Source organism: Thalassophryne amazonica, chromosome 9, assembly GCF_902500255.1.
Source record: "Thalassophryne amazonica chromosome 9, fThaAma1.1, whole genome shotgun sequence".
In the NCBI taxonomy this organism is placed as follows: domain Eukaryota; kingdom Metazoa; phylum Chordata; class Actinopteri; order Batrachoidiformes; family Batrachoididae; genus Thalassophryne; species Thalassophryne amazonica.
In genome coordinates this window covers 75,579,841-75,607,420 of record NC_047111.1, presented here as the reverse complement: position 1 = coordinate 75,607,420, position 27,580 = coordinate 75,579,841, and the positions used below count along the sequence as shown (strand labels likewise).

General features: G+C 42.3%; 1 protein-coding gene and 1 long non-coding RNA gene across 2 annotated transcripts; both read right to left on the bottom strand.

Annotated features, from left to right (window-relative positions):
* Window positions 1-5,435: 5,435 nt before the first annotated feature.
* On the bottom strand, window positions 5,436-27,447 carry zgc:165604 (uncharacterized protein LOC792578 homolog). The gene is made up of 7 exons (XM_034178429.1): window positions 27,270-27,447; window positions 22,906-23,060; window positions 16,661-16,727; window positions 16,431-16,562; window positions 15,632-15,787; window positions 6,053-6,175; window positions 5,436-5,648 (listed from the first exon to the last, which is right to left on the bottom strand). Exons 1-7 carry the CDS (start codon window positions 27,406-27,408, stop codon window positions 5,470-5,472), a joined length of 951 nt encoding a protein of 316 aa, XP_034034320.1. The 5' UTR covers window positions 27,409-27,447; the 3' UTR covers window positions 5,436-5,469.
* On the bottom strand, window positions 6,770-15,126 carry LOC117517420. Its single transcript, XR_004562721.1, has 3 exons — window positions 15,066-15,126; window positions 11,916-11,921; window positions 6,770-6,807 (listed from the first exon to the last, which is right to left on the bottom strand). It is a non-coding gene; the product is annotated as an uncharacterized LOC117517420 (long non-coding RNA).
* Window positions 27,448-27,580: the final 133 nt, after the last annotated feature.

Below are 27,580 nucleotides of genomic sequence, written 5' to 3'. Positions count from 1 at the left end.
CATTTCAAATGGCAACTTTCTGGCTTTAAGAAACACTATAAGAAATCAGGGAAAAAATTTGTGGCAGTCAGTAACGGTTACTTTATTAGACCAAGCAGAGGGGAAAAAAATATGGAATCACTCAATTCTGAGGAAAAAATTATGGAATCATGAAAAACAAAAGAACGCTCCAACACATCACTAGTATTTTGTTGCACCACCTCTGGCTTTTATAACAGCTTGCAGTCTCTGAGGCATCGACTTAATGAGTGACAAACAGTACTCTTCATCAATCTGGCTCCAACTTTCTCTGATTGCTGTTGCCAGATCAGCTTTGCAGGTTGGAGCCTTGTCATGGACCATTTTCTTCAACTTCCACCAAAGATTTTCAATTGGATTAAGATCAGGACTATTTGCAGGCCATGACATTGACCCTATGTGTCTTTTTGCAAGGAATGTTTTCACAGTTTTTGCTCTATGGCAAGATGCATTATCATCTTGAAAAATTATTTCATCATCCCCAAACATCCGTTCAATTGATGGGATAAGAAAAGTGTCCAATATCAACGTAAACTTGTGCATTTATTGATGATGTAATGACAGCCAATTCTCCAGTGCCTTTACCTGACATGCAGCCCCATATCATCAATGACTGTGGAAATTTACATGTTCTCTTCAGGCAGTCATCTTTATAAATCTCATTGGAACGGCACCAAACAAAAGTTCCAGCATCATCACCTTGCCCAATGCAGATTCAAGATTCATCACTGAATATGACATTCATCCAGTCATCCACAGTCCACAATTGCTTTTCCTTAGCCCATTGTAACCTTGTTTTTTTCTGTTTAGGTGTTAATGATGGCTTTCGTTTAGCTTTTCTGTATGTAAATCCAATTTCCTTTAGGCGGTTTCTTACAGTTCGGTCACAGACGTTGACTCCAGTTTCCTCCCATTCGTTCCTCATTTTTTTTGTTGTGCATTTTCGATTTTTGAGACATATTGCTTTAAGTTTTCTGTCTTGACGCTTTGATGTCTTCCTTGTTCTACCAGTATGTTTGCCTTTAATAACCTTCCCATGTTGTTTGGTCCACAGTTTAGACACAGCTGACTGTGAACAACCAACATCTTTTGCAATATTGCGTGATGATTTACCTTCTTTTAAGAGTTTGATAATCCTCTCCTTTGTTTCAATTGACATCTCTCGTGCTGGAGCCATGATTCATGTCAGTCCACTTGGTGCAACAGCTGTCCAAGGTGTGATCACTCCTTTTTAGATGCAGACTAACGAGCAGATCTGATTTGAAGCAGGTGTTAGTTTTGGGGATGAAAATTTACAGGGTGATTCCGTAATTTATTCCTCAGAATTGAGTGGTCTAAAAAAGTAACCGTTACTGACTGCCACAATTTTTTTTCCTGATTTCTTATAGTGTTTCTTAAAGCCAGAAAGTTGCCATTTGAAATGACTTTAGTTTTGTGTCATGTCTGTGATCTGCTTTTTTCTACAAAATTAAACAACTGAATGAACATCCTCCGAGGCTGGTGATTCCATAATTTTTGCCAGGGGTTGTATTATTGTGAACACCCCCTTTCTACTTTTTTTTTTTACTAATAGCCCAATTTCATATCCTTAAGAGTGTGCATATCATGAATGCGTGGTCTTGTTGGATTTGTAAGAATCTACTGAATCTCCTGGTACTTTGTTTCCCATGTAACAATAAGAAATATACTCAAAACCTGGATTAATCTTTTTAGTCAACTGGCAAGTTGTTTCCGACGGATTGTTTGTTGTTGTGACGCTATTCTGAAGTTCACACGGTTGTGTATGTTTCTTTTATTTCTGTTTAGCACTCTTCTGGTTATTAATTGTATCTACTCTGAATGTTATTTAACTATAGTCCTGTTGTAATTCGCTAGCAGTTAGAATTCGCTAGCGTTTAGCTTTCGCTAGCTAGGTCGACTCCTCCCTTCCCACCCGTCGTTATTTTTAATAGCTGGTTCTTTTTACCTGGTTAATGCTTCTGTTAGTTGTTTCAGTCGAACTGCTGTGAATTATTTTACTCCCGTGTAAGTATTAGGAGTGGCTAGCATTTTCGCTAGCGGTTAGTTTGCGTTAGCGACTTTGGACCCTCGTTTTAATTTTTTCATTTTGTTGTTTTATATACTTCTGTTAACTGTTGGTGTAACTGTTGTGAACTTTAGCTGAGTACTTTACTCTTGTGTTAATATTAGGAGTGATTTTATATATATATATATATATATATATATATATATATATGATGCTATCTTAGACTATAAGCATGCATTATTGGCTACAAAGTGGACCTATTACTCTGATTTGATCAACAAAAACAAGCATAACTCAAAGTTCTTCTTCGACATGGTGGCAACACTTATTCATGGACAACCACCTGTAGTTCGCTCTCCTTTTACAGCACAAGATTTCCTAGATTACTTTGAGAAGAAAATAGATGACATTAGGTTGAACATATCCCAGCATGCCTTAACCCAGCCACTACACCCTGCTATTGAGGTGGGCGCCACTACTGAGGTATTACCTTGATTTACAGAATTTGATAGTATCTCTTTAGACATGCTGACGAAACTTGTAACGTCAACAAAAAGCACAACCTGTTTATTTGATCCTGTACCAACAAAATTGTTTAAGGACCTGTGGCCCACTCTCGGGCCAATTGTGCTGGAAATTATTAATCTTTCTTTAACTTCTAGATCTGTTCCTAAAGGTTTCAAATCTGCAGTGATTAAACCATTACTTAAGAAACCTAATCTTGACCCTAGTGTATTGACAAACTATCGGCCGATATCAAATCTGTCATTTTTCTCAAATTCTGGAAAAAGTGGTGACATGACAGCTCGTAGACTATCTTACTGAGAATAATCTCTTTGAACCACTGCAGTCTGCTTTTAGAAAATATCATTCCACAGAGACGGCTCTCACTAAAGTGGTGAATGATCTTCTGCTTACAATGGACTCGGACACCACTACGGTTCTGCTGCTGTTAAATCTCAGTGCTGCATTTGATACAGTGGATCATCATATTCTACTTGATAGGCTGGAGAATCATTTTGGGATTACTGGGAGTGCCCTTGCATGACTGACGTCATACTTGATCAGTCGTTCTCACTGTGTTTTGTACAGTAACACTACCTCTAACCTTAGTGTCATGAAATTTGGGGTTCCTCAGAGGTCTGTCTTAGGCCCCCTGCTTTTTTCCCTTTATATAGCACCCCTTGGGCACATATTGCAGCGTTTTGGGATTACCTTTCACTGCTATGCAGATGATACTCAGTTATATACGCCGATAACCTCTGGTAATCTCGTTCACATAAAATCCTTAGAAGATTGCTTTGCAGCAGTGAGAAGTTGGATGTCTAGAAACTTCCTATTTTTAAACTCTGAAAAGACTGAAATGATGGTTCTTGGTCCAGTGAGACATCGGCATCAATTTGACCAGTTACCGCTCAGCCTCGGCTCGGGTGTCATACATCACACTGACAAAGTGAGGAGCCTTGGGGTAATTTTTGATCCTTCGTTGTCCTTTGACCTCCATATTAGAAATATTACTACGACTGCTTTCTTCCACCTGCGAAATATAGCGAAGATTCATCCCATCCTGTCTATGGCTGATGCTGAGACCCTGATCCATGCATTCATCTCTTCTAGGTTGGACTACTGCAATGTTCTATTTTCTGGTTTACCGCAGTCTAGCATTAGGGCTCTCCAATTGGTTCAAAATGCTGCAGCCACACTTTTGACACGAAGCAGAAAGTTCAACCACATTACACCCATTTTGGCATCCCTTCACTGGCTTCCTGTCCCAGTGAGATCAGATTTTAAGGTTCTGCTACTAACCTATAAAATTATTCATGGAATGGCACCTCCCTACCTAGCTGACCTAATTAACCCTTACGTACCGGCCTGGGCTTTATGTTCTCAGGGTGCAGGACTACTTTGTGTCCCTAGGGTGAATAAGAAGTCTGCATGTCACAGAGCTTTCTCTTATCGTGCCCCTGTTCTGTGGAATGGTCTCCCTGCGTCAATAAAACAGTCAGATTCTGTGGAGACTTTCAAGTCCAGACTTAAGACGCACTTATTTTCCCTTTCATATGGCTAGCATACTGGTACAGTTTTGTTTTACGCTTTTTACTCTTTTAATTCATGTTATTAGTAATTGGAGCGGGCCGCAGCCTCAACTTCACCTAAATTCTGGGTCTTTTAGTGAAGCTTAGGGCTAGCGGCCGGCGATCACTTTAGTATTTCTTCTGTTTTTCTTGTTGATTAATGCTGGCAAATTATATAGTATTTTTTGTCTTTCTGATGCCTGATTCTGTTTCCAGAGATGGGAGTTGTGTTTGTGTTGGCGACCCTCCTGTCCTGTGCACAAACAGCAATTCTTGTATATTCGTCCGTGAATTGTTCTGTGAATTATTTCTGTAATTTAATGTTTGTAGCATGGCCCAAGCAGAGGGTCACCCCTTTGAGTCTGGTCTGCTTGAGGTTTCTTCCTCAGAGGGAGTTTTTCTTTACCACTGTTGCTCTGGGGGTTGGTAAGGTTAGACCTTACCTGTGTGAAGTGCCTTGAGGCAACTCTGTTGTGATTTGGCGCTATATGATTGAAGCAGCAGGACCTTCGTGGCCGGGACGACGGTGGGGACCGAACCCACGCGGCTCGCACAAAAGACCGTTCCTCTACCAGGTCAGCCAAAGGGGAACGCCCCGTTAGCCAAGCTAGCGGGAACGTCTTTTCAATTGGGACCCGGGCCTTTCATCCCGCTACACATCTCCCCACCATTTTTGACTTCATCCCGAAGTCACATGTGCATGTTAGCATACTCTGTGATCCACATCCTGTTCGTGACGCCAGACTGAAGCAGCAGGACCTTCGTGGCCGCGACGACAGTGGGGACCGAACCCACACGGCTCACACAAAAGACCGTTCCTCTACCAGGTCAGCCAAAGGGGAACTCCCCGTTAGCCAAGCTAGCGCGAATGTCTTTTCAATTGGGACCCGGGACTTTCATCCCGCTACATAAAGGAAAATAAATTGAAATTGGAAAAAAAAATTTAACTTAGTCACATAGCACTACTATTATTCTGAACACTACTGTATTTCAATATGGATTTCACCTTGTTAAACATGCACCAAAGATATTCAAAATAACACTGAGCACATCTGAAGAGCTTTTAGTCTGTTGAACAGTTGTAGAGCTTCTTTGGGTGGTTGACCTCAACCTCTGTAAACTTTTCCTAACCGTTGTGGCAGACTCGCTGGGATCGACCTGTTGTTTACCTGTATATTGGTGGCAAATATTCTCTGTAGAAAAAAAAGTGCAGTTACAAGTAAACACATGACCAGACAATGTTTATTTGAAAGTTTGACAGACTGCAGCAATATGATGAGGAAACCTTTTTCCAGACGAACATGTAAGCGCGACACATTCCTGGTCTTTATTCGTGCAGATGTGGAGAAATCAGACGAACGAACGCTTCAAAGAAGTTGTGTACCGTATTTCGTTGTAACACTGGTCATCTTTGACTTCCAGCCTTGTGCGATGGAGCCACAGGATCACCACCAACAGCACCAGCATCATCAAGGTCATAGACAGAGTCAGCAGCACTCCCTGCAGCAGCCCCGAGGAACTGTCTGGGGCTGCGGAGATGAACAAATGATACTTATTGCAAAGAAATAGATTAGACAGAACTTTATTAATCCTGTGGAAAGGCTCCCTCAGGGAAATTGAGGTTCCAGCAGTATTGTACTAGCACACAGGATAAGAGGCACAGAGTATCAAAAGTAGAAGTAAAAAAAAAAATTTTTTTTTTTTTGCAAAATGTTAATACAAATATAAGTACTGTTCGCTACTGGTTTATTGGTTACTACTGTTCCTCTCTTTCCCATCCCCTGTCTTCCTGTTTCTCATCTTCCCACTGTGAAAAGATGAGAAACAGGAAGACGGGATGGGAAGGAGAGGAACAGTCCCGTTTTGTCAAATGTAAAAGAAACTTACTTGGTCAAACAGAGCAAAGAGGATTGTAGGTCGTTGGGCCACTTACTGTTGTAGATGGACAAGTTGACGTAGCAGTTTTGTGTCCCTAAGAAGTTGGAGGCAGAACATTGATACAGACCGGATGTCTGAGAGGACGCGTTCACAATGTGGACAGAGCCTGTCAGATCACCTGCAACACACGAAGAACTCATGAGGAAAAAGAAAACTTGGAGTCGCTGCCCATAACTAAAGTCTAGATCCGCACGAGCTTGCTCTGTCAGATTGTTTAGAAATATTTCATATTAACCATTTAATACTGGAGACATTTGCATTCTACTGCAGGGTCACATTGAATAATAAAACTATTTTGCAGTTAGCATCAAAATCTGCTTAAAAGAAGGTATTTTAATGTAAATTAGTCCATGCTGAAAGTTTCAAGAACTCTAAAAGCAGCTAAGATGCTGTATCCAGTATTAAATCCAGTCAAAAAGTTTAAATTTTAGATTTTGTTAATTTAAAAAATAAAATATTCTGTTAATCTTGCATGTTATTAATGCAAGACTGCATACATACAGGCTGACTAACCAACTAGGTTTAGTGACGCATAAATGAAATTGGAAAATGGTTACATTTTATAGTGATGAGAACTTATAGAAATAACATTCTAAGCCCCCCCCCCCCCCCCCCCCCCCCAAAAAAAAAAACATTATGCTGGTGAAACGGTATAATTTTCTGAAGCAATTGTTACTTTGTGTTTTCATCCTGCTGAAATGGTTGACCAATTTCATTCATATTTAGCATAAGCGCGTACTTGGTTGATCCCTGACTCCAGTTGATTACGGTGGCCTTGGTCTCAATTTCAAGGTCACAGTGAGATATTCACAATATCGTCATTGCCACCCTTGTAAAGGGTCCATCACACTTAGCAGGAATCAAGCCCAATCAGCCAGAATGGGGGGGAAAAAGCTAAACTTCGAGGTGCAGTCGTGAGGGACAGATATTTGGACAGCCGTGTACGAATGCTGTTTGACTATTTAGAATATGGGCGGGTCCCGCCTCAACTGACTCGTTCACATTCCATGTGTATGCTTACGAAAGCAAATCAACTGCAGGTGGAACACAGTACGAATACCCAGAATGCAGTAAGGATAACAGGAATGCACTTGATTGCCATGCAAATGTGGTCCGATCGCCACCAGAAGCCTGGGTGGAAGGCAAGCACGGGGAGGAGCGTGGCAGTGCGAGCGCTGTTTGTTAGTAATATTCGTGTCACGTGATGTTGTGACGTACACTCATTTGTCCGGCATTTAACCTGTGACCTACTCATTTGATTCGTTGTCATTTCTAAAAAGAGCGGCCAATGAGCACTACGAACACTACTATCATACTAAAACAGCATTTCGAGCAGTCAGAAAATAGATATAAGGAAGTGGTCATATGGTGCTGCTGCATCTTCTTGGCCTCCCCCAGCTCTATCTACTGAAGAGGGAGCAAATGCACCCATTCCCGGCCCCAGCGTTGCTCAATCAGAGCCTCCCTGCATTAGCAGCCGGGATACACCTGCTAGCCCAAGTGCTACCTGTGCAAAAACACCGATAGATGACCTCGGGACCAACCAGCCCAGCCAAATTGTTTTACAGCAGTAGTACCCTGCCAGCATTTTCAGCAGAAGGAAGCATTCATTTGTTGCTGCTTGGTATCACAACCGAGACTGTCTCGAGTACAAAGCCAATGCAGCATTTTGTTTTTGTTGCCGGCAGTTTAGCAGCCACCGCAGCCGGTCTCATACACTGGATGCTTTTGTGAGTGTGGGGTTCCCACTCACTCACTCATCTTCAACCGCTTAGTCCAATTAAGGGTCGCGGGAGGCTGGAGCCTATCCCAGCAGTCATAGAGCACGAGGCGGGGTACACCCAGGACAGGGCGCCAGTCTGTCGCAGGGCCACAGACAAACACATTTACACACACTCGCACACCTACGGACAATTTAAAGATTCAATCCACCTAACCTGCATGTCTTTGGATGCGGGAGGAAACCCACGCAAACACGGGGAGAACATGTAAACTGCACACAGAAAGGCCACAGGCGGGAATTGAAACCATGACCTTCTCACTGTGAGGCAACAGTGCTAAACACTAAGCCACCGTACTGCCAGTGTGGGGTTCCGTAACTAGAAAAATACGACGGACAGAGATTGGGGATTTCATAAGCATGAATCTTCAAAGGAGCATCTCTCTTGCTCCGCACTATGAAAGGAGCAGGAGAGGCGCACTGATGCTGGAAAGGAGATTTCAACACTTGTCAATGCAGACCAACTACAAAAGAACAGGTATCTCTCCTCACTTGTTGCTTGCCTCTACTGGTGGTTGGCTCTCACTGCGGTATTGTATCACTTCCTGTTCCGGAGCACAGCGGTGTTTTTCTGTATCTGTTAGCTGTTTAATCTGCGCAGTTAGATTGATCTAGTTATCTAGATTACGATTTGTTTCCCAGTGTAATCTTTACGTGCCTTAACTAAAGCACTCCTTCTGCTGAATCACCTCTAAATTATTTACACATTATTCACTTTGCGTGTTTTTAGGAATCCGCTAGCTTAGCGTAGCTACTAGCTCTTAGCCGATTTAGCATGGCGGCTTCTCCTGTCTCTCCCGCACTTTTCTGCTCTGGGTGTGAAATGTTTAGTTATTCCTCGGCCTCCTTTAGCAGTAACGGTACTTGTAATAAGTGTAGCTTATTCGTAGCTTTGGAGGCCAGGCTGGGCGAATTGGAGACTCGGCTCCACACCGTGGAAAATTCCACAGCTAGCCAGGCCCCTGTAGTCGGTGCGGACCAAGGTAGCTTAGCCGCCGTTAGTTTCCCTCTGGCAGATCCCGAGCAGCCGGGAAAGCAGGCCGACTGGGTGACTGTGAGGAGGAAGCGTAGTTCTAAACAGAAGCCCCCTGTACACCGCCAACCCGTTCACATCTCTAACCGTTTTTCCCCACTCGACGACACACCCGCCGAGGATCAAACTCTGGTTATTGGCGACTCTGTTTTGTGAAATGTGAAGTTAGCGACACCAGCAACCATAGTCAATTGTCTTCCGGGGGCCAGAGCAGGCGACATTGAAGGAAATTTGAAACTGCTGGCTAAGGCTAAGCGTAAATTAGGTAAGATTGTAATTCACGTCGGCAGTAATGACACCCGGTTACGCCAATCGGAGGTCACTAAAATTAACATTAAATCGGTGTGTAACTTTGCAAAAACAATGTCGGACTCTGTAGTTTTCTCTGGGCCCCTCCCCAATCAGACCGGGAGTGACATGTTTAGCCGCATGTTCTCCTTGAATTGCTGGCTGTCTGAGTGGTGTCCAAAAAATGAGGTGGGCTTCATAGATAATTGGCAAAGCTTCTGGGGAAAACCTGGTCTTGTTAGGAGAGACGGCATCCATCCCACTTTGGATGGAGCAGCTCTCATTTCTAGAAATCTGGCCAATTTTCTTAAATCCTCCAAACCGTGACTATCCAGGGTTGGGACCAGGAAGCAGAGTTGTAGTCTTACACACCTCTCTGCAGCTTCTCTCCCCCTACCATCCCCTCATTACCCCATCCCCGTAGAGACGGTGCCTGCTCCCAGACTACCAATAACCAGCAAAAATCTATTTAAGCATAAAAATTCAAAAAGAAAAAATAATATAGCACCTTCAACTGCACCACAGACTAAAACAGTTAAATGTGGTCTATTAAACATTAGGTCTCTCTCTTCTAAGTCCCTGTTGGTAAATGATATAATAATTGATCAACATATTGATTTATTCTGCCTTACAGAAACCTGGTTACAGCAGGATGAATATGTTAGTTTAAATGAGTCAACACCCCCGAGTCACACTAACTGTCAGAATGCTCGTAGCACGGGCCGGGGCGTAGGATTAGCAGCAATCTTCCATTCCAGCTTATTAATTAATCAAAAACCCAGACAGAGCTTTAATTCATTTGAAAGCTTGACTCTTAGTCTTGTCCATCCAAATTGGAAGTCCCAAAAACCAGTTTTATTTGTTATTATCTATCGTCCACCTGGTCGTTACTGTGAGTTTCTCTGTGAATTTTCAGACCTTTTGTCTGACTTGGTGCTTAGCTCAGATAAGATAATTATAGTGGGCGATTTTAACAACCACACAGATGCTGAGAATGACAGCCTCAACACTGCATTTAATCTATTATTAGACTCTATTGGCTTTGCTCAAAAAGTAAATGAGTCCACGCACCACTTTAATCATATCTTAGATCTTGTTCTGACTTATGGTATGGAAATAAAAGACTTAACAGTATTCCCTGAAAACTCCCTTCTGTCTGATCATTTCTTAATAACATTTACATTTACTCTGATGGACTACCCAGCAGTGGGGAATAAGTTTCATTACACTAGAAGTCTTTCAGAAAGCACTGTAACTAGGTTTAAGGATATGATTCCTTCTTTATGTTCTCTAATGCCATATACCAACACAGTGCAGAGTAGCTACCTAAACTCTGTAAGTGAGATAGAGTATCTCGTCAATAGTTTTACATCCTCATTGAAGACAACTTTGGATGCTGTAGCTCCTCTAAAAAAGAGAGCTTTAAATCAGAAGTGCCTGACTCCGTGGTATAACTCACAAACTCGTAGCTTAAAGCAGATAACCCGTAAGTTGGAGAGGAAATTTAGAAGATCTTCACTTAGCCTGGAAAAAGAGTCTGTTGCTCTATAAAAAAGCCCTCCGTAAAGCTAGGACATCTTTCTACTCATCACTAATTGAAGAAAATAAGAACAACCCCAGGTTTCTTTTCAGCACTGTAGCCAGGCTGACAAAGAGTCAGAGCTCTATTGAGCTGAGTATTCCATTAACTTTAACTAGTAATGACTTCATGACTTTCTTTGCTAACAAAATTTTAACTATTAGAGAAAAAATTACTCATAACCATCCCAAAGACGTATCGTTATCTTTGGCTGCTTTCAGTGATGCCGGTATTTGGTTAGACTCTTTCTCTCCGATTGTTCTGTCTGAGTTATTTTCATTAGTTACTTCATCCAAACCATCAACATGTTTATTAGACCCCATTCCTACCAGGCTGCTCAAGGAAGCCCTACCATTATTTAATGCTTCGATCTTAAATATGATCAATCTATCTTTGTTAGTTGGCTATGTACCACAGGCTTTTAAGGTGGCAGTAATTAAACCATTACTTAAAAAGCCATCACTTGACCCAGCTATCTTAGCTAATTATAGGCCAATCTCCAACCTTCCTTTTCTCTCAAAAATTCTTGAAAGGGTAGTTGTAAAACAGCTAACTGATCATCTGCAGAGGAATGGTCTATTTGAAGAGTTTCAGTCAGGTTTTAGAATTCATCATAGTACAGAAACAGCATTAGTGAAGGTTACAAATGATCTTCTTATGGCCTCGGACAGTGGACTCATCTCTGTGCTTGTTCTGTTAGACCTCAGTGCTGCTTTTGATACTGTTGACCATAAAATTTTATTACAGAGATTAGAGCATGCCATAGGTATTAAAGGCACTGCGCTGCGGTGGTTTGAATCATATTTGTCTAATAGATTACAATTTGTTCATGTAAATGGGGAATCTTCTTCACAGACTAAAGTTAATTATGGAGTTCCACAAGGTTCTGTGCTAGGACCAATTTTATTCACTTTATACATGCTTCCCTTAGGCAGTATTATTAGATGGTATTGCTTAAATTTTCATTGTTACGCAGATGATACGCAGCTTTATCTATCCATGAAGCCAGAGGACACACACCAATTAGCTAAACTGCAGGATTGTCTTACAGACATAAAGACATGGATGACCTCTAATTTCCTGCTTTTAAACTCAGATAAAACTGAAGTTATTGTACTTGGCCCCACAAATCTTAGAAACATGGTGTCTAACCAGATCCTTACTCTGGATGGCATTACCCTGACCTCTAGTAATACTGTGAGAAATCTTGGAGTCATTTTTGATCAGGATATGTCATTCAAAGCGCATATTAAACAAATATATAGGACTGCCTTTTTGCATTTACGCAATATCTCTAAACTCAGAAAGGTCTTGTCTCAGAGTGATGCTGAAAAACTAATTCATGCATTTATTTCCTCTAGGCTGGACTATTGTAATTCATTATTATCAGGTTGTCCTAAAAGTTCCCTAAAAAGCCTTCAGTTAATTCAAAATGCTGCAGCTAGAGTACTGACGGGGACTAGAAGGAGAGAGCATATCTCATCCATATTGGCCTCTCTTCATTGGCTTTCTGTTAATTCTAGAATAGAATTTAAAATTCTTCTTCTTACTTATAAGGTTTTGAATAATCAGGTCCCATCTTATCTTAGGGACCTCGTAGTACCATATCACCCCAATAGAGCGCTTCGCTCTCAGACTGCAGGCTTACTTGTAGTTCCTAGGGTTTGTAAGAGTAGAATGGGAGGCAGAGCCTTCAGCTTTCAGGCTCCTCTCCTGTGGAACCAGCTCCCAATTCAGATCAGGGAGACAGACACCCTCTCTACTTTTAAGATTAGGCTTAAAACTTTCCTTTTTGTTAAAGCTTATAGTTAGGGCTGGATCAGGTGACCCTGAACCATCCCTTAGTTATGCTGCTATAGATGTAGACTGCCTGGGGGTTCCCATGATGCACTGTTTCTTTCTCTTTTTGCTCTGTATGCACCACTCTGCATTTAATCATTAGTGATCGATCTCTGCTCCCCTCCACAGCATGTCTTTTTCCTGGTTCTCTCCCTCAGCCCCAACCAGTCCCAGCAGAAGACTGCCCCTCCCTGAGCCTGGTTCTGCTGGAGGTTTCTTCCTGTTAAAAGGGAGTTTTTCCTTCCCACTGTAGCCAAGTGCTTGCTCACAGGGGGTCGTTTTGACCGTTGGGGTTTTACATAATTATTGTATGACCTTGCCTTACAATATAAAGCGCCTTGGGGCAACTGTTTGTTGTGATTTGGCACTATATAAAAAAAATTGATTGATTGATTGATTGATTGACTTGTTGATGTGGGATTTCTGACAGAAAACCAGCTGCCTTTAACAGGGAAGATAGAGGCTTTTGACAGCATGTTAGAGGGAGGGAGCAGCCTTTTTTCATTACTGTGCGCTGTTCTGGTGGGTCAGATAGAGAAAAAAAGTTTACTGATTGCATCAGAAATGTATAGTGCCTCGATCACAAACTGTTTTTTATGATAATAATTGTGTGAAATGAGCTGTTTGAGCCTCTCTCTCCTTTCTCTCTGTCAGTGACAGCTTTCGGCACCATGGACAGCGCCACGTGCTACACACCTTTTTTTAGTTGTTGCCATTTTTTAAAGACTACACATCAGCAATCTCACTTTTCCCAAACGCAAATAATCACTTATACAGCGGGAGCTTAATTATATAAACATTTATTTTGACAATAAAAGATTCCATTGATTTGAACACGTGTCTACCTGTACAGGTGATTCTGACACTCATCACTATTGTCAACACCACAAAGCAGAACAGCAAAAAATAAAATGTGTGCACACGGCCACACACACACACACACACACACCAAAACCCGACATAGTAATACCTGGTGGAAAAGGAATGCGGCTGCAGCAGTAACGCATTTGCATATATTGAACATCAGTTTGTGCCCTCCACTCCCGGTTATTGTATGCCTCCTGATTAGATCGGTTCTGTCGCTGACTCTGGTATTACAACTATCAGAGCACCAATGTGCACACCCTTAACCGTTATTACCGCTGCAGCCACCGGTAATGGCCACCAGTCCGCGGTGTATCACAGTAAACCTGTAATCAGGGGACCCTGGGTGATATATATATCAGGACAAATATTGGATGACATACGTGATCCAGAGGGGAGGTAAGGCAGGTCCTGACAGTAAAGCATTACGCAACAGCCACTGTGTAATGTCTGGACAGGGGGATGCAGGGATCAGATGATCCAGCCTCATGCATGTACAGTGGGGCGATTAGATGATTCATCCTCACACCTTTCCCCTCTCCAGCATTAGGTCCATGAGATGACCACACTGCGGTTCACATGTGTCCTGCCAATCAGTTAATGCCTCACATGACCTACTGTCTGGACTTTGCGACTGCATGTCACAAGCCCTGATGCGCAGTGGGCAGCTGGCTGGATGGCTCAGGTTGAGCCGCTGGACATTGCATCATATGGGATATACATTTCATGATGGACGAGGCATGTGCCATTGGCACTTGGTTGGTGGCTGCCTTATGGCGCTCCCAGGATGACAGGGATCTTATCACAGGCTGCAGCCTGGCTGTTGTTTGGCCTGCACTGTGAGATGCATCTGGAGCCGTTCCAAAGGTTAATTTCTACTATATTGCAATGGCTTGTCAATACAGTTGGAATGCCATTCCTCCTAAAAGGTTTGATGGTGTACATGTCATAATATGTGTATTACAGCTGTGACATGCCGTTCATCTGCGCTGTGATGTGCTGAGCTTCTGACATGCATTGACTCAGAGTGGGGCAGCAGTGTGTCACAGCGCATCTACTCATAGTGTTACAGCTATGATGATCATAGCATTTCACATACATTATCTTGACTCGCAGTGACACACGGAGCTTTCGGTTTGACCACGTGTAGTTCACAAGATGAATACATGCCACAGACATTGCACATAACAATATTTCCTTTGAGCACCCTGAACGGGATCCAGTGGAGGTGCACATACAGCTCATCCTTGGCACAATCAGGACAGCAGGATTTGACATGCCTGACCATGGCGAATATCTCTCGAGCACCATCAGATTCAACCGCTGTTTTGATGTCGTGAGAACGCAGTCATATTGCGGTCAGATGGCACTTCGACTGCCGTTCAATATATTTCCACTTTGACTGCACCACGATTGTTTTGAACATGGGCAAAACATTTGGGCGGCCGCATGACTGTGCCCGACTGTTTAGACTGCGCGTGGAATGCTGTCCGACGTTTCCGAATGCACCTTGACACTTCCGAAATGTGGATCAAAATTTCATTTGGAGGGGATTTGGACTCATTCGGTCTCTAGTGTGATGGGAGTATTAGCACGATATCTGAAGAACTTGGGTGATCCCCAACACTTTTTATTAGTGATTTGTGGGGATGGAGGACTATGTCATCTCCTTATGACTCTTGTTTCAAAAAGCAAATATTTTCATGAAGCTATTTCTTTTGTCTTAAGAATTTTCAAAGTGACACATTTAATGAGGTAAACAGTGCAATTAGTGTTTTCGTAGCTCCAAAATTACTTGATGATGGAATTGTTTTTTTTTTTTTTTTGTCTTTCAAACATTTGAAGCTGTTAATTATTTGGAGCAGCTGGTTCATTTACTGTTTCAGGTATTTTGAAACAGTACATCTTGTGTATCCTGTATTTGAAACAGTTCAATTCATTTTCTTAAGTTATTTGGTTTTACAAGCAGTTTGAAAAGAATCATTTTATAATGCAGCATTAAAATAATGACTATTTAGCCACAGTGATCTGGTGCATTTAGTTTATTTAGTGTTTCAAGCCTGTGAAACAGTCTAGTTTTATGATGCAAATATGTTACATTTTGAAAATCACTTTCTCAATCTCTCATGGAATCCACATGACGTGCTAAAAATAACTTGCCAAAGGGCCTTTGACATAATGATGTACTGACCCTCCATGTTGACAGGGAGTGCCAGTTTATCTGGATTCAGTTTATGCCAGCGGATCTGTGGAGTGGGAGCGCCGTCGGCCACCGTGCAGGTCAGTGTGACACTTCCTCCCAAATCAATATCCCTGTCCCACTGGCACACAGGCAGCGAGGGCGGCGCTGAAAAGTAATCGGCAAATTAAACTGCAGCTTTTGCCTGTTCCAAATAAATACTGTTGCTGTTTCTTTTGTGAATATTTTATGCAGCAGTAAGAAGTGTAATGAGTTCAACATTAGTTCAAATGTAGAACACATATTTTTAGGACACATGTTGCCCCTGTGCTGTGCACGCCACGGTAAAACAGGGAGGGTCCACTGGTCCTAACCTCTTTATATTATTTGATGGCATATATTACAACCCCAAACTAATTCTAAAGTTCACAAATACATGTAATACTTTCAAATACCTAACAAACCTGATCCAGCTTTGATCAATTTACAAAAACAAAACATGATTCTGTTGACATACACCATTGTCACCATCACCTTTAATTGTACTATTGTCTATAAATATGTTGAATTGGAAATCAACAAATGATGGTAATTAACCATAATTAAATGTTTTTTTTTTTCATTGTCACACTTTTGTTACATTACTTGACCTACTTTAGTGCAACATAAAGCCTACCATAAATGTAAAAAGATGATCTCCTTAATACTAGATTAGATAGAACTTTATTGATTCCTTGGGGTCTAGGACTACTGGGCCCTCGGACTAGTGGAAGTTCCCCTGTAAAACAGCAGCACCTGCAGACTCACTGACCCAGAACACTGAGGACCAGTTCTCCAATGCCTGGATCTGCTGTCTCTGGGGGGTTGTTGATCATGCAGCGGTAAACACCAGCGTCTGATACACATGTGTCATTCAGAACAATGTCCGCGCTCCAGGGAACCCCTGCATATCATAAATAATATTATTATATTGCTGTTTTACTGGAGCCATCAGAACAGCAAAATGTTAAGAAAGCAATTAAAAATGTTGTCAATCGTTACCTGTAAACGCCACCCTGCCAACGAGCGATGGGTTTTCAATCACCTGTCCGTGGTCGTACACAATCACCTGCAGGGAGGGCAGACGTTTAAAGGACATGTCTCACGTGTTTTAACATCCCATTTAGTAAGACAACATAAAAGTGCTCATGATTGTAAGTGTCTCCACACAGATTAGATTAGATAAATCTTTATTCATCCCTCAATGGGGAAATTTCAGATGTGCTAATAATTAGTGATCTCTGATGTATTTTATTCCTTTCTCTCTGAGCGTTAGTGGGCGCATTTCCAGAAAATGTTTCACTCAGCAATCCTCTGCATTTTTCCTCGGTGTGATGTCCTAATTTCCAAAACAGAAGCCTCTCAATGACTGACAGAGGGAAACGAACCTGCTCTGTCCAAAAACGACGTTTCTCAGCTGCCGTTCGAAAGTGATGGTTTGGATTTACAGAGAGGAGACAACATGGTTCACCCTGAAACTATTAATTTTTTCCAGAGTGTTGGATTTTGGAGCTTAAAGTGTGGTGACGCTGCTGTTTGTGTGGATGCTGGTTTACTGAAGATGTGGACATGGACGTGGGACACTGTTTTTAACAAACTGCCTGGACACAGAGATGGATTTGTTACATTAGAAAAAGTCAGAATGCATTATTTCCAGGAGTTAATGGATATTATTTTACATCCCATGATTGTGAGAAAGACTGGAACCGGCTTCGTGCGCACACACACATTTTACCCCTTTTGTGTTTTGTGGCAATTTCTTTTTTTTTTTTATTGCTTTGAAGAGCTGGAGTGTGCGTGTTGTGTGTGTGCGCTGCTGCTGCTCGTTGCTTCTCTCAGCTGGCTGCGAAAAGGAATGTCTCCAAGGCGGTCTTTCCCCCAGCAACAGATGTATTTATTTTTTTATTTCTTTAGAAATTATTGATAACAACACTCATAATTAATCATGCACAAAGCTGAACCTGGAGCAGAGATGGTTATTGACAGGCTGCGTTTGTGATTCATGGCCATGCACGTGCACAGAGACCTTCACAGAGCTGCAGCTTTTACCGTGACTGCATCAAAAAGAACAGTTTTCACTTAAAATCGAGTCATCATAACACGACATCACACTTACACTCAACAAAAATATAAATGCAACACTTTTGGTTTTGCTCCCATTTTGTATGAGATGAACTCAAAGATCTAAAACTTTTTCCACATACACAATATCACCATTTCCCTCAAATATTGTTCACAAACCAGTCTAAATCTGTGATAGTGAGCACTTCTCCTTTGCTGAGATAATCCATCCCACCTCACAGGTGTGCCATATCAAGATGCTGATTAGACACCATGATTAGTGCACAGGTGTGCCTTAGACTGCCCACAATAAAAGGCCACTCTGAAAGGTGCAGTTTTGTTTTATTGGGGGGGATACCAGTCAGTATCTGGTGTGACCACCATTTGCCTCATGCAGTGCAACACATCTCCTTCGCATAGAGTTGATCAGGTTGTCAGTTGTGGCCTGTGGAATGTTGGTCCACTCCTCTTCAATGGCTGTGCGAAGTTGCTGGATATTGGCAGGAACTGGTACACGCTGTCATATACGCCGGTCCAGAGCATCCCAAACATGCTCAATGGGTGACATGTCTGGTGAGTATGCCGGCCATGCAAGAACTGGGACATTTTCAGCTTCCAAGAATTGTGTACAGATCCTTGCAACATGGGGCCGTGCATTATCCTGCTGCAACATGAGGTGATGTTCTTGGATGTATGGCACAACAATGGGCCTCAGGATCTCGTCACGGTATCTCTGTGCATTCAAAATGCCATCAATAAAATGCACCTGTGTTCTTCGTCCATAACAGATGCCTGTGCATACCATAACCCCACCGCCACCATGGGCCACTCGATCCACAACATTGACATCAGAAAACCGCTCACCCACATGACGCCACACACGCTGTCTGCCATCTGCCCTGGACAGTGTGAAGCGGGATTCATCCGTGAAGAGAACACCTCTCCAACGTGCTAAATGCCAGTGAATGTGAGCATTTGCCCACTCAAGTCGGTTACGACGACGAACTGGAGTCAGGTCGAGACCCCGATGAGGATGACGAGCATGCAGATGAGCTTCCCTGAGACGGTTTCTGACAGTTTGTGCAGAAATTCTTTAGTTATGCAAACCGATTGTTTCAGCAGCTGTCTGAGTGGCTGGTCTCAGACGATCTTGGAGGTGAACATGCTGGATGTGGAGGTCCTGGGCTGGTGTGGTTACACGTGGTCTGCGGTTGTGAGGCTGGTTGGATGTACTGCCAAATTCTCTGAAACGCCTTTGGAGACGGCTTATGGTAGAGAAATAAACATTCAATACACGAGCAACAGCTCTGGTTGACATTCCTGCTGTCAGCATGCCAACTGCACACTCCCTCAAATCTTGCGACATCTGTGGCGTTGTGCTGTGTGATAAAACTGCACCTTTCAGAGTGGCCTTTTATTGTGGACAGTCTAAGGCACACCTGTGCACTAATCATGGTGTCTAATCAGCATCTTGATATGGCACACCTGTGAGGTGGGATGGATTATCTCAGCAAAGGAGAAGTGCTCACTATCACAGATTTAGACTGATTTGTGAACAATATTTGAGGGAAATGGTGATATTGTGTATGTGGAAAAAGTTTTAGATCTTTGAGTTCATCTCATACAAAATGGGAGCAAAACCAAAAGTGTTGCGTTTATATTTTTGTTGAGTGTATGTCAACTTTGGAATAAATCTGTGCCTCCATTCTTAACATTATCAGCTGCATTGCATCGAAGCGCATGCTGGGATGCTTCTAGTTGCAGTGTCAATTGTTGGAATGTTGGAAACGCTCGAGTACTCAAAAGTACTTTGTTTTCAGAAGCCTCTGTAGCTGTTTGCTGCGAATGCCGTATTCTTTGAAACTGGTTATGGAAGTGCACAAAGTAATGAATGGTGGATCATTGGATGGTCACTAACAGCCTAAATCTAAATTGTTATGATTTTGGTGCGACATGTCCTTTAAGACCCAGTTTTTATAAGAGTCAGGCAGGTGGTGATTTATGACCCCTTCAGATATGTCCCAAATTTTTATGGGTAGATATATGTTACAAACGAACAAAAATCACATTTTTTTTTTATCCTTGATAGGGAGTCCTGGAAATTTGGGGTCAAAATGTGACAAAATGGCAAAATCACAAAATTTAGGTTTCAAATGCTCATATTCCCGTGCACCCTGAGTGAGCCAAATTGATTTTCATTTGTGTTAATCTATCGGGTATGGACTCTCCAAAAACATGACAATTTTGGCTGACTCAGGGTGCAGCCCATAAGTGGCGCAGCAAATCGGTATTTTTTTTGCAATTGTGCACATTTCCACAGGGGGGGTGTGGCCTGCACCCTCAGTCAGCCAAGGTCTTTAATGCATGTGATGATAGATTAGGATCTCTTACTTTGATTTCAATGAAAGTTTTGGTGGCTGACTTTGGGCGCACAAGTATAGTGGGTGTTTTTTGCCGCCAAAATGCAAAATTACCACTTTTTCGCACAGTGATTTCTCCATGCGCCCTAAGTCAAAAGTGATGAAATATGGTTTATATTGTCACTCAGCATCTCTTGTGGGTGGTTTTAGTATTGACCCTTTTTGCACCGATTTTGTTGGACCACTTCACAAAGAGGCCAAATATGGTAAATTGGCAACTTCCTCCAATTTTTATGAAACTTGCAGAATTTGCTCCCATAACAAGGTAAAGGGGCCTCTGTAAGTTTGAGTGCAGTGTGGCAAGCCATTTTGGCTGTAGCTTGCCACTTGGTGGACAAATAGGGACTCCTATGGAAGATTTGTTGTTTGAAAGCCTCTGGATGTATTTTATGATTTCAGGGGTGATATTTTCAGAAAAATTACACATGCAATTAAATGTGATTAATTTAATTAATCACCGACTTTGTAACTCAGCCACATGGGGTGTGCAGCCAGTACATTCTGAGTGCCGGTCCCAAGCCCGGATAAATGAGGAGGGTTGCGTCAGGAAGGGCATCCGGCATAAAACTAGCCAACCCAACTATGCAGCCTCAGAATCGAATTCCCATACCGGATCGGTTGCGGCCCGGGTTAACAACGTCCGCCACCGGTGCTATTGCCCAACAGGGTGCCGGTGAAAATTGGGCTACTGCTGGGCGAAGACGATGAAGAAGAGGAGGAAAATGTTGCCACAAACAGCGGGAGAAGAAGAAAACTAGAAGGGTGGAAATGAGAGTGGGGACTTTGAATGTTGGTAGTATGACTGGTAAAGGGAGAGAGCTGGCTGATATGATGGAGAGGAGAAAGGTAGACATATTGTGTGTGCAAGAGACCAAGTGGAAGGGAAGTAAGAGCAGGAGCATCGGCGGTGGGTACAAGTTGTTGTACCATGGTGAGGACAGGAAGAGAAATGGTGTTCGGGTCATTTTAAAGGAAGAGTATGTTAAAAGTGTGTTGGAGGTTAAGCGAGTGTCTGACAGGGTGATGAGTGTGAAGTTGGAAATTGAAGGGGTGATGATGAATATCATCAGTGCATATGCCCCACAGGTAGGTTGTGATAGGTTGTGAGATGAAGGAGAAAGAAGATTTCTGGAGTGTGTTAGATGAGGTGGTAGAGAGTGTGCCCAAGCATGAAAGAGTGGTGATAGGAGCAGACTTCAATGGGCATGTTGGTGAAGGGAACAGAGGCGATGAGGAAGTAATGGGTAGATATGGTATCAAGGATAGGAATGGGGAAGGACAGATGGTAGTTGATTTTGCAAAAAGGATGGAAATGGCTGTGGTGAATACCTACTTTAAGAAAAGGGAGGAGCACAGGGTAACATATAAGAGTGGAGGAAGGTGCACACAGGTGGACTACATTCTTTATAGGAGATGCAAGCTAAAAGAAATCACAGACTGTAAGGTGGTAGCAGGAGAGAGTGTCACTAGACAGCATAGGATGGTCGTTTGTAGGATGACTTTAGAGGTAAAGAAGAAGAAGAGCGTGACAGCTCAACAAAGGATCAGATGGTGGAAGCTGAAGGAGGAAGACTGTTGTGTGAAATTTAGCGAGCAGGTGAGAGAAGCACTAGTTGGAGGGGAAGCAATTTTGGACAACTGGAAAAGTACTGCAGATGTGGTGAGGGAGACAACTAGGACAGTACTGGGTATGACATCTGGACAGTGGAAGGAAGAGAAGGAGACTGGTGGTGGAATGAAGAGGTCCAGGAAAGCATAAGGAGAAAGAGGTTGGCGAAAAAGTTTTGGGATAGTCGCAGAGACGAAGAAAGTAGACAGGAGTACAAGGAGATGCGGTGTAAGGCGAGAAGAGAAGTGGCAAAAGCAAAGGAAAAGGCATATTGTGAGCTGTACAAGAAGTTGAATAGTAAGGAAGGAGAAAAGGACTTGTACCGATTGGCCAGACAAAGGGACAGAGCTGGAAAAGATGTGCAGCAGGTTAGGGTGGTAAAAGATGCACATGGTAATGTGCTGACAAGTGAGGAGTGTGTGCTGAGAAGGTGGAGGTATGGTATTTCCACAGCTTCCTTTCATGTAATAACAGCATATTATCGCAGTATAACAGCAGCACACAGCCATCCTGGAGCACTTTTCTGTAAATGTGTAATTTCAGTGAGATACCAACTGCGAATTTGTCCCTAATTTCAAATCAAAATTCAAATTTATTAATTTATATAGCGCCAATTCACGATGGAAGCACTTCAAGGCGCTTCACACAGCATAATAAAAACAGAGAAAACTGAATTAAAAATTTAAAAACACAATAAAAAGACAAAACCATAAACAAACAAGAATAAAAGCACATCAAAACACAATAAATAATTTCCGTGTTTGGCTGCAATTTTTTATCTCTTACCACTCGCCGTACGTTGCAGGTCAGTGAGATAGTACCCCAGATTAGCAGCACCAAAAATGTCATTGGCAAGTCCATCGTAGTTCTACTGATTAATGTGAATAATGAATAAGTGGGTTAATTTATTGTGGGGTCATATCATTTTTATTATGATTTTGATTAACGCTTTGCTTGTGAAGGTTCCTGGATGCAACTTTCTTTATCAGCTAACAACAAACTGATAGAATTATCTTGCATAATGGGTCGCGTTAAACATTAACAAACCCTCCAACACCCCCCCCCCCCCAGAAATTTTCAGGAGCCACCACTGATGAAGCAGTAATGGAAAACTCACCTGATCAACCAGTATCACAGAGTGTGGCCTACAGACTGACCTGTATTGGTGATTCTGGACTAGAGAATGGGGTAAGGGTCCAGATAATGTTCAGTCTGGTCAGGGGGCTGGAGGTGAAGAAGGAGCAGGTCAGGACAACAGAATCTCCTCGAATCACCTCGACTGTGGAGTCCCTCACTGTTACTCTCAGTGCAGCTGTGTTTGGCAACAATGAAGCAAATTAACAACTGCAAGGGCTTAAAAATATTATGTACATGTCACGGACATGAAAGAGCGAAGCTCTTCAGCATCTCACCATGTCATTTAGGTCCTTCAGACTTTTTTTTTTTTTTTTTTTTGAGTAAATGCTTCAGGGGAGCATTAGCATGGCCCAAACCTTTCGGCTTTAGCTCCACCCCCCCAAGACCCCCGTCTTTTTAAGCATTTTTCTTTTTTGTCTCTCACATGCCTGAAAGTTCCTCACCATCTACCCATGTCATTTAGGTCCTTCAGACTTAGTAAAATGGTTCTTGGGAGCATGGGCATCACTAAAACCTTTCGGCCACTCCCCCTCCCCCAGACCCCTGCCTTTTTAAACATTTTTCTTTTTTTTGCCTCAGCTTCTGGGAGAGCTCCACCCCCCCACTAATAAAATAATACTTTATTGATCTCACAGTGGAGAAATTCACAAAAATGTTTCGCCCAATTACAGCCCTCTTAACCCCCCGCACTTTAAACATTTTTTTAATGTAGATGTAAATTAATATTCAAAGTTTTTTGCTAGTTGACAGTAGGGCTGTACAATACGGCCAAATTATCGTATCTCAATATTGTCATATCAATACAATATGACTATGATTTGACAAAATTAAAATCAAAATTAAACATTTTTAAACAAAACAGTAATAATACCACACTCATTTTGCACTCATCATAAGGTTAGGATACTGTGCCCTCCAAAAGTATTGGAACACTTGGAATTTTACACATTTTAATTTGTTTGTGCCATTTTAAATACAAGAAATACAAAAAAAATATAAAGAATAAAAATTTCTAAAATTATCTTCCTCAAACTCAAACTGAAAGCAAAGCTCTAAAACTTGATAAAACCTGTAAATAATAACCAATTTTATTGCCAGTTTTCTTCCAAGTCAATGAATATGTCTTGGACTTTATTTACATCATTTATGAAGAAATACAAAAGTTTCTTTCACCAAGCAGGTGGTAAATTGTAGCTGAGCTATTGGGTCTTCTTTTTAAGAAAATCCTCCTCTACACCACTTCATCAGGAAGCTGGATTTTATATATTTAATTAATTTACGAGGTCTATTAGGTAATAAACCGACCCTTTTATTTATTTTTTTTAACTATATGGATTTGAATGACGTGCGATTAGACCAATCATGCTTGAACCCTCGTGCGCGTGCGTGAGTTTTTTCACGCGTCGGTGACGTCATTTCCCTGTGGGCAGGCCTTGAGTGAGATGTGGTCCCGCCCTCTCGGCTGAATTCCTTTGTTTCACACGCTACTTGAGACGGCGCGCGTTGCTTTATCAAAATTTCGGAGGAATATCCGAGTGGACACTATTCGAGAAATTAAGCTGGTTTTTGGTGAAAAGTTTAGCGGCTGATGAGAGATTATGGGGTGTTTCTGTCGGTGTAAGGACTTCCCACGGAGCGGGACGTCCTGCAGCGCTTCCAGGCGCCGTCGTCGGCCTGTTTCGACCTGAAAACATCTTAATTTAAGGCTTAATTCACCCAGGACGTCGTGAGAGAACAGAGAAGATTCAGAAGAGGCCGGCATGAGGACTTTATGCGGACATTCCACTGTTTAAGGACATTTTTTAATGAAAGACGTGCGCGCAAATTCGCCGAGTCGTTTCCGTGACGACTCGGCGAATCTGTGTGCGCCGCGACAGGAAAAACACCTCCGTGTTGAAAACCATTTGTAAAATTCAGGCGGCTTTTGATGGCTTTCAACAAGTGAGTAACTGAGAAATTGTTTAACAGCTTGGGCATGTTCCAACTTGCCTGTTAAGGTTTCCAACGGAGGTGTTTTTCCTGTCGCGACCCCCCGCGGTCAGGTCCGGCCCGACATGCGACTCTGCCCGCACGTTCTTTCATTACAAAATGTCCGTTAACAATGGAATGTCCGAATAAACTCCTCATGCGGACTTCTTCTGAAAGTTCTCTGTTCTCTGACGACTTACTGGGTCAACAGAGCCTGAAATGTGGAAGTTTTCAACTTGAAACAGCGAGACGCTGCCGCCTCGAAGCGCAGATCGCCGTCAGGCGCCGTGGGCCGTCCTTACAGCCACACTACCAGACCAAAATCATCAGCCATTAAAATTTTTACCGAAAACCAGCTGAATTTATCGAATGGTGTCCACTCAGTTGTGCCTTACAGTTTTGAAAAAATTTTGATCAAACAAAGCAGCAGTCTCTGAGCCATTCCTAAACAATGAAAAAAATCGAGAGGGTGGGCCACTCCTCACTCAAAGACTGCCCACAGGCGAATGACGTAACCGACAGGCGTGAAAAAACTCGCATGCCCACGAGGGTTCAAGCATGTCTGATGTAATCACACGTGATTCAAATCCATATGGTTTTTGAAAAAAATAATAAGGTCGGATACTTTTCTAATAGGCCTCGTATATCAAGATGTAGAGATTTGCTTTCAGTTTGAGTTTAAGGAAGATAACTTTAGATTTGACTTATTTAACTTTCAAATGGCATGAACAAATTAAGATGTGTGAAATGCCAAGTGTTCCAATACTTTTGAGTACAGTTGAGCAATACTCCGTGGCATGTGTATTTTTAAGTGAAATGCATCATCCTGGTGTCACTCAGAGAGCAAAATTAAGAGGTTATTTAATTAATTAACAGCTAAAAGTGTTTAAAATCACTGGAGAAACACATATATATGTAAGGCAACCTGAATTAAAGGAGAAATGCTGCTTTTAACAACCTGGACCTCATTTCTGGTATAATTACGGTTGTTTACTCACCAATATAACTTTGGTGTCATTATTAGTCCACGGTTCAAATGGCGTGTTCAGCAAACATTTTTCTTCTTCTACAAAGGTGGATTAGAACTTTTTGTGGTACACAGCACCAACTACTGGACAGGAGAAACCTAGTAGTCAGTGTGACACTGATTTTAAAATGCAGCTCTTTCAAACCAGACGTGCGGTGCCGTGACATGTCAATCATCTGTGTCCAATCAGATTGCAGGGGAGTCCAGGAAGTGTTCAACATTTGACATTTCCTGTTTCACTGTGGGCTCAAAATTTGGCACTTCATGTGTCAGTGTGAAATTGCCACTGAGTTCACGCAAGATTCCATGAGATCTCATCTGTCAATGCAGGAAGTGTTGATCCAGGAAGTGTTTGGCATTTCCTGTTTCACTGTGGGCTCAAAATTTGGCGCTTCCTATTTGGGACTCCTTGTACCATAGAGTGAGCTTTGCGCCACGCAGCGGTGGAAAGCAGAAACATACGTACTTCTGAAATGAAACATACGTCATCACGTTCAGTTCACTTTTAGTAAATCCGAACTAGAAAGATGGCCTATGCAATATTTTCGTACGTATGTTACCATAGTAAAAAAGGCCCCAGATCCACAAAAAAGAACACGTCGTGTCCCTGCAAACAACAATAGAAGAGTTATAGGAGTTAACAAGTAGACAGACTCTAAAGCGGGGAGCACCAAGAGTGCTCTGAGAGCAAAATATCACCCTCTGGCAAACGCTGCTTTGGTACAAGTGCTTGCTACAGTCTGATATTTAAAGGAACTGTACCAAGTTTCCTCAAAATTCCACCTAAAAATGTGAGAGGAGTTCATTTTGTAATGCAGGCACCGACTCATGAAAGTGGCGGTGTCAAGATTTGTGAACCAACGGCCACAACTCTGCCAAAATGTGTCAATCTTGTACAATATTATAATATGCGTATTATCACCTTATAACAAGGATTTGTACCAAGTTATGTGAAATTCCTCCTAAAAGTGTGAGATGATTAAGTATTTCTAATTTCATGAGCGGCCACAATGCCGTTCTTTCATGATTACTAGAACAAAAAACACTGGCCCTCCCCTCTGCTGTCACCAGGCCTTTTGTATCGGTGGGAATCCACTCTGCATATTAGTTGTTAATTATACATGACAGCGATGAGGGTCACCAAAAAACCCAATCATAGCCTGAGTGGAACTCAACTCACGTATTCACGAAATCACAGCATCAGTTCCCTGCTTTCTCTTTGTGCATCTGCTTTTAAAACAAAATCTCTTTTCACACTTGCAGAAAAGTAGCTATGATCTTTGTTCCTTCCCTCAAAAATCTTGCAGCTGTAAGAATTTTGACAAAATGTCTCTTATTTATGTGACGAGGCTACGAAGTTAGTTTAAAATATAGTTCGGTACTACTCACTGCAGTCCAGAGCAGTAAAACAACTCAACATTGTCCAGAGTATCCATCCTGCAGAAGTGTCCATCTCTGAGAAATAATCAAAGTCAGACCTCTCTCCTCTGTGTGCAAACTGCAGGTCAAAACAAAACCAGGCATGCATGACTAATGTAATGAGTGATAAAACCCCACCCACTTTTATTTTCCACTCGCTTTATTCGCTCATTGCCCGTCACTGTGCAGGAAAGACATTTGAGAGGACAAAGTGGCAGCAGATACAGGGGTGTTTCACAACAACGGAACCGCAGGTTCATGCAGCTGTGCAACACCAAACA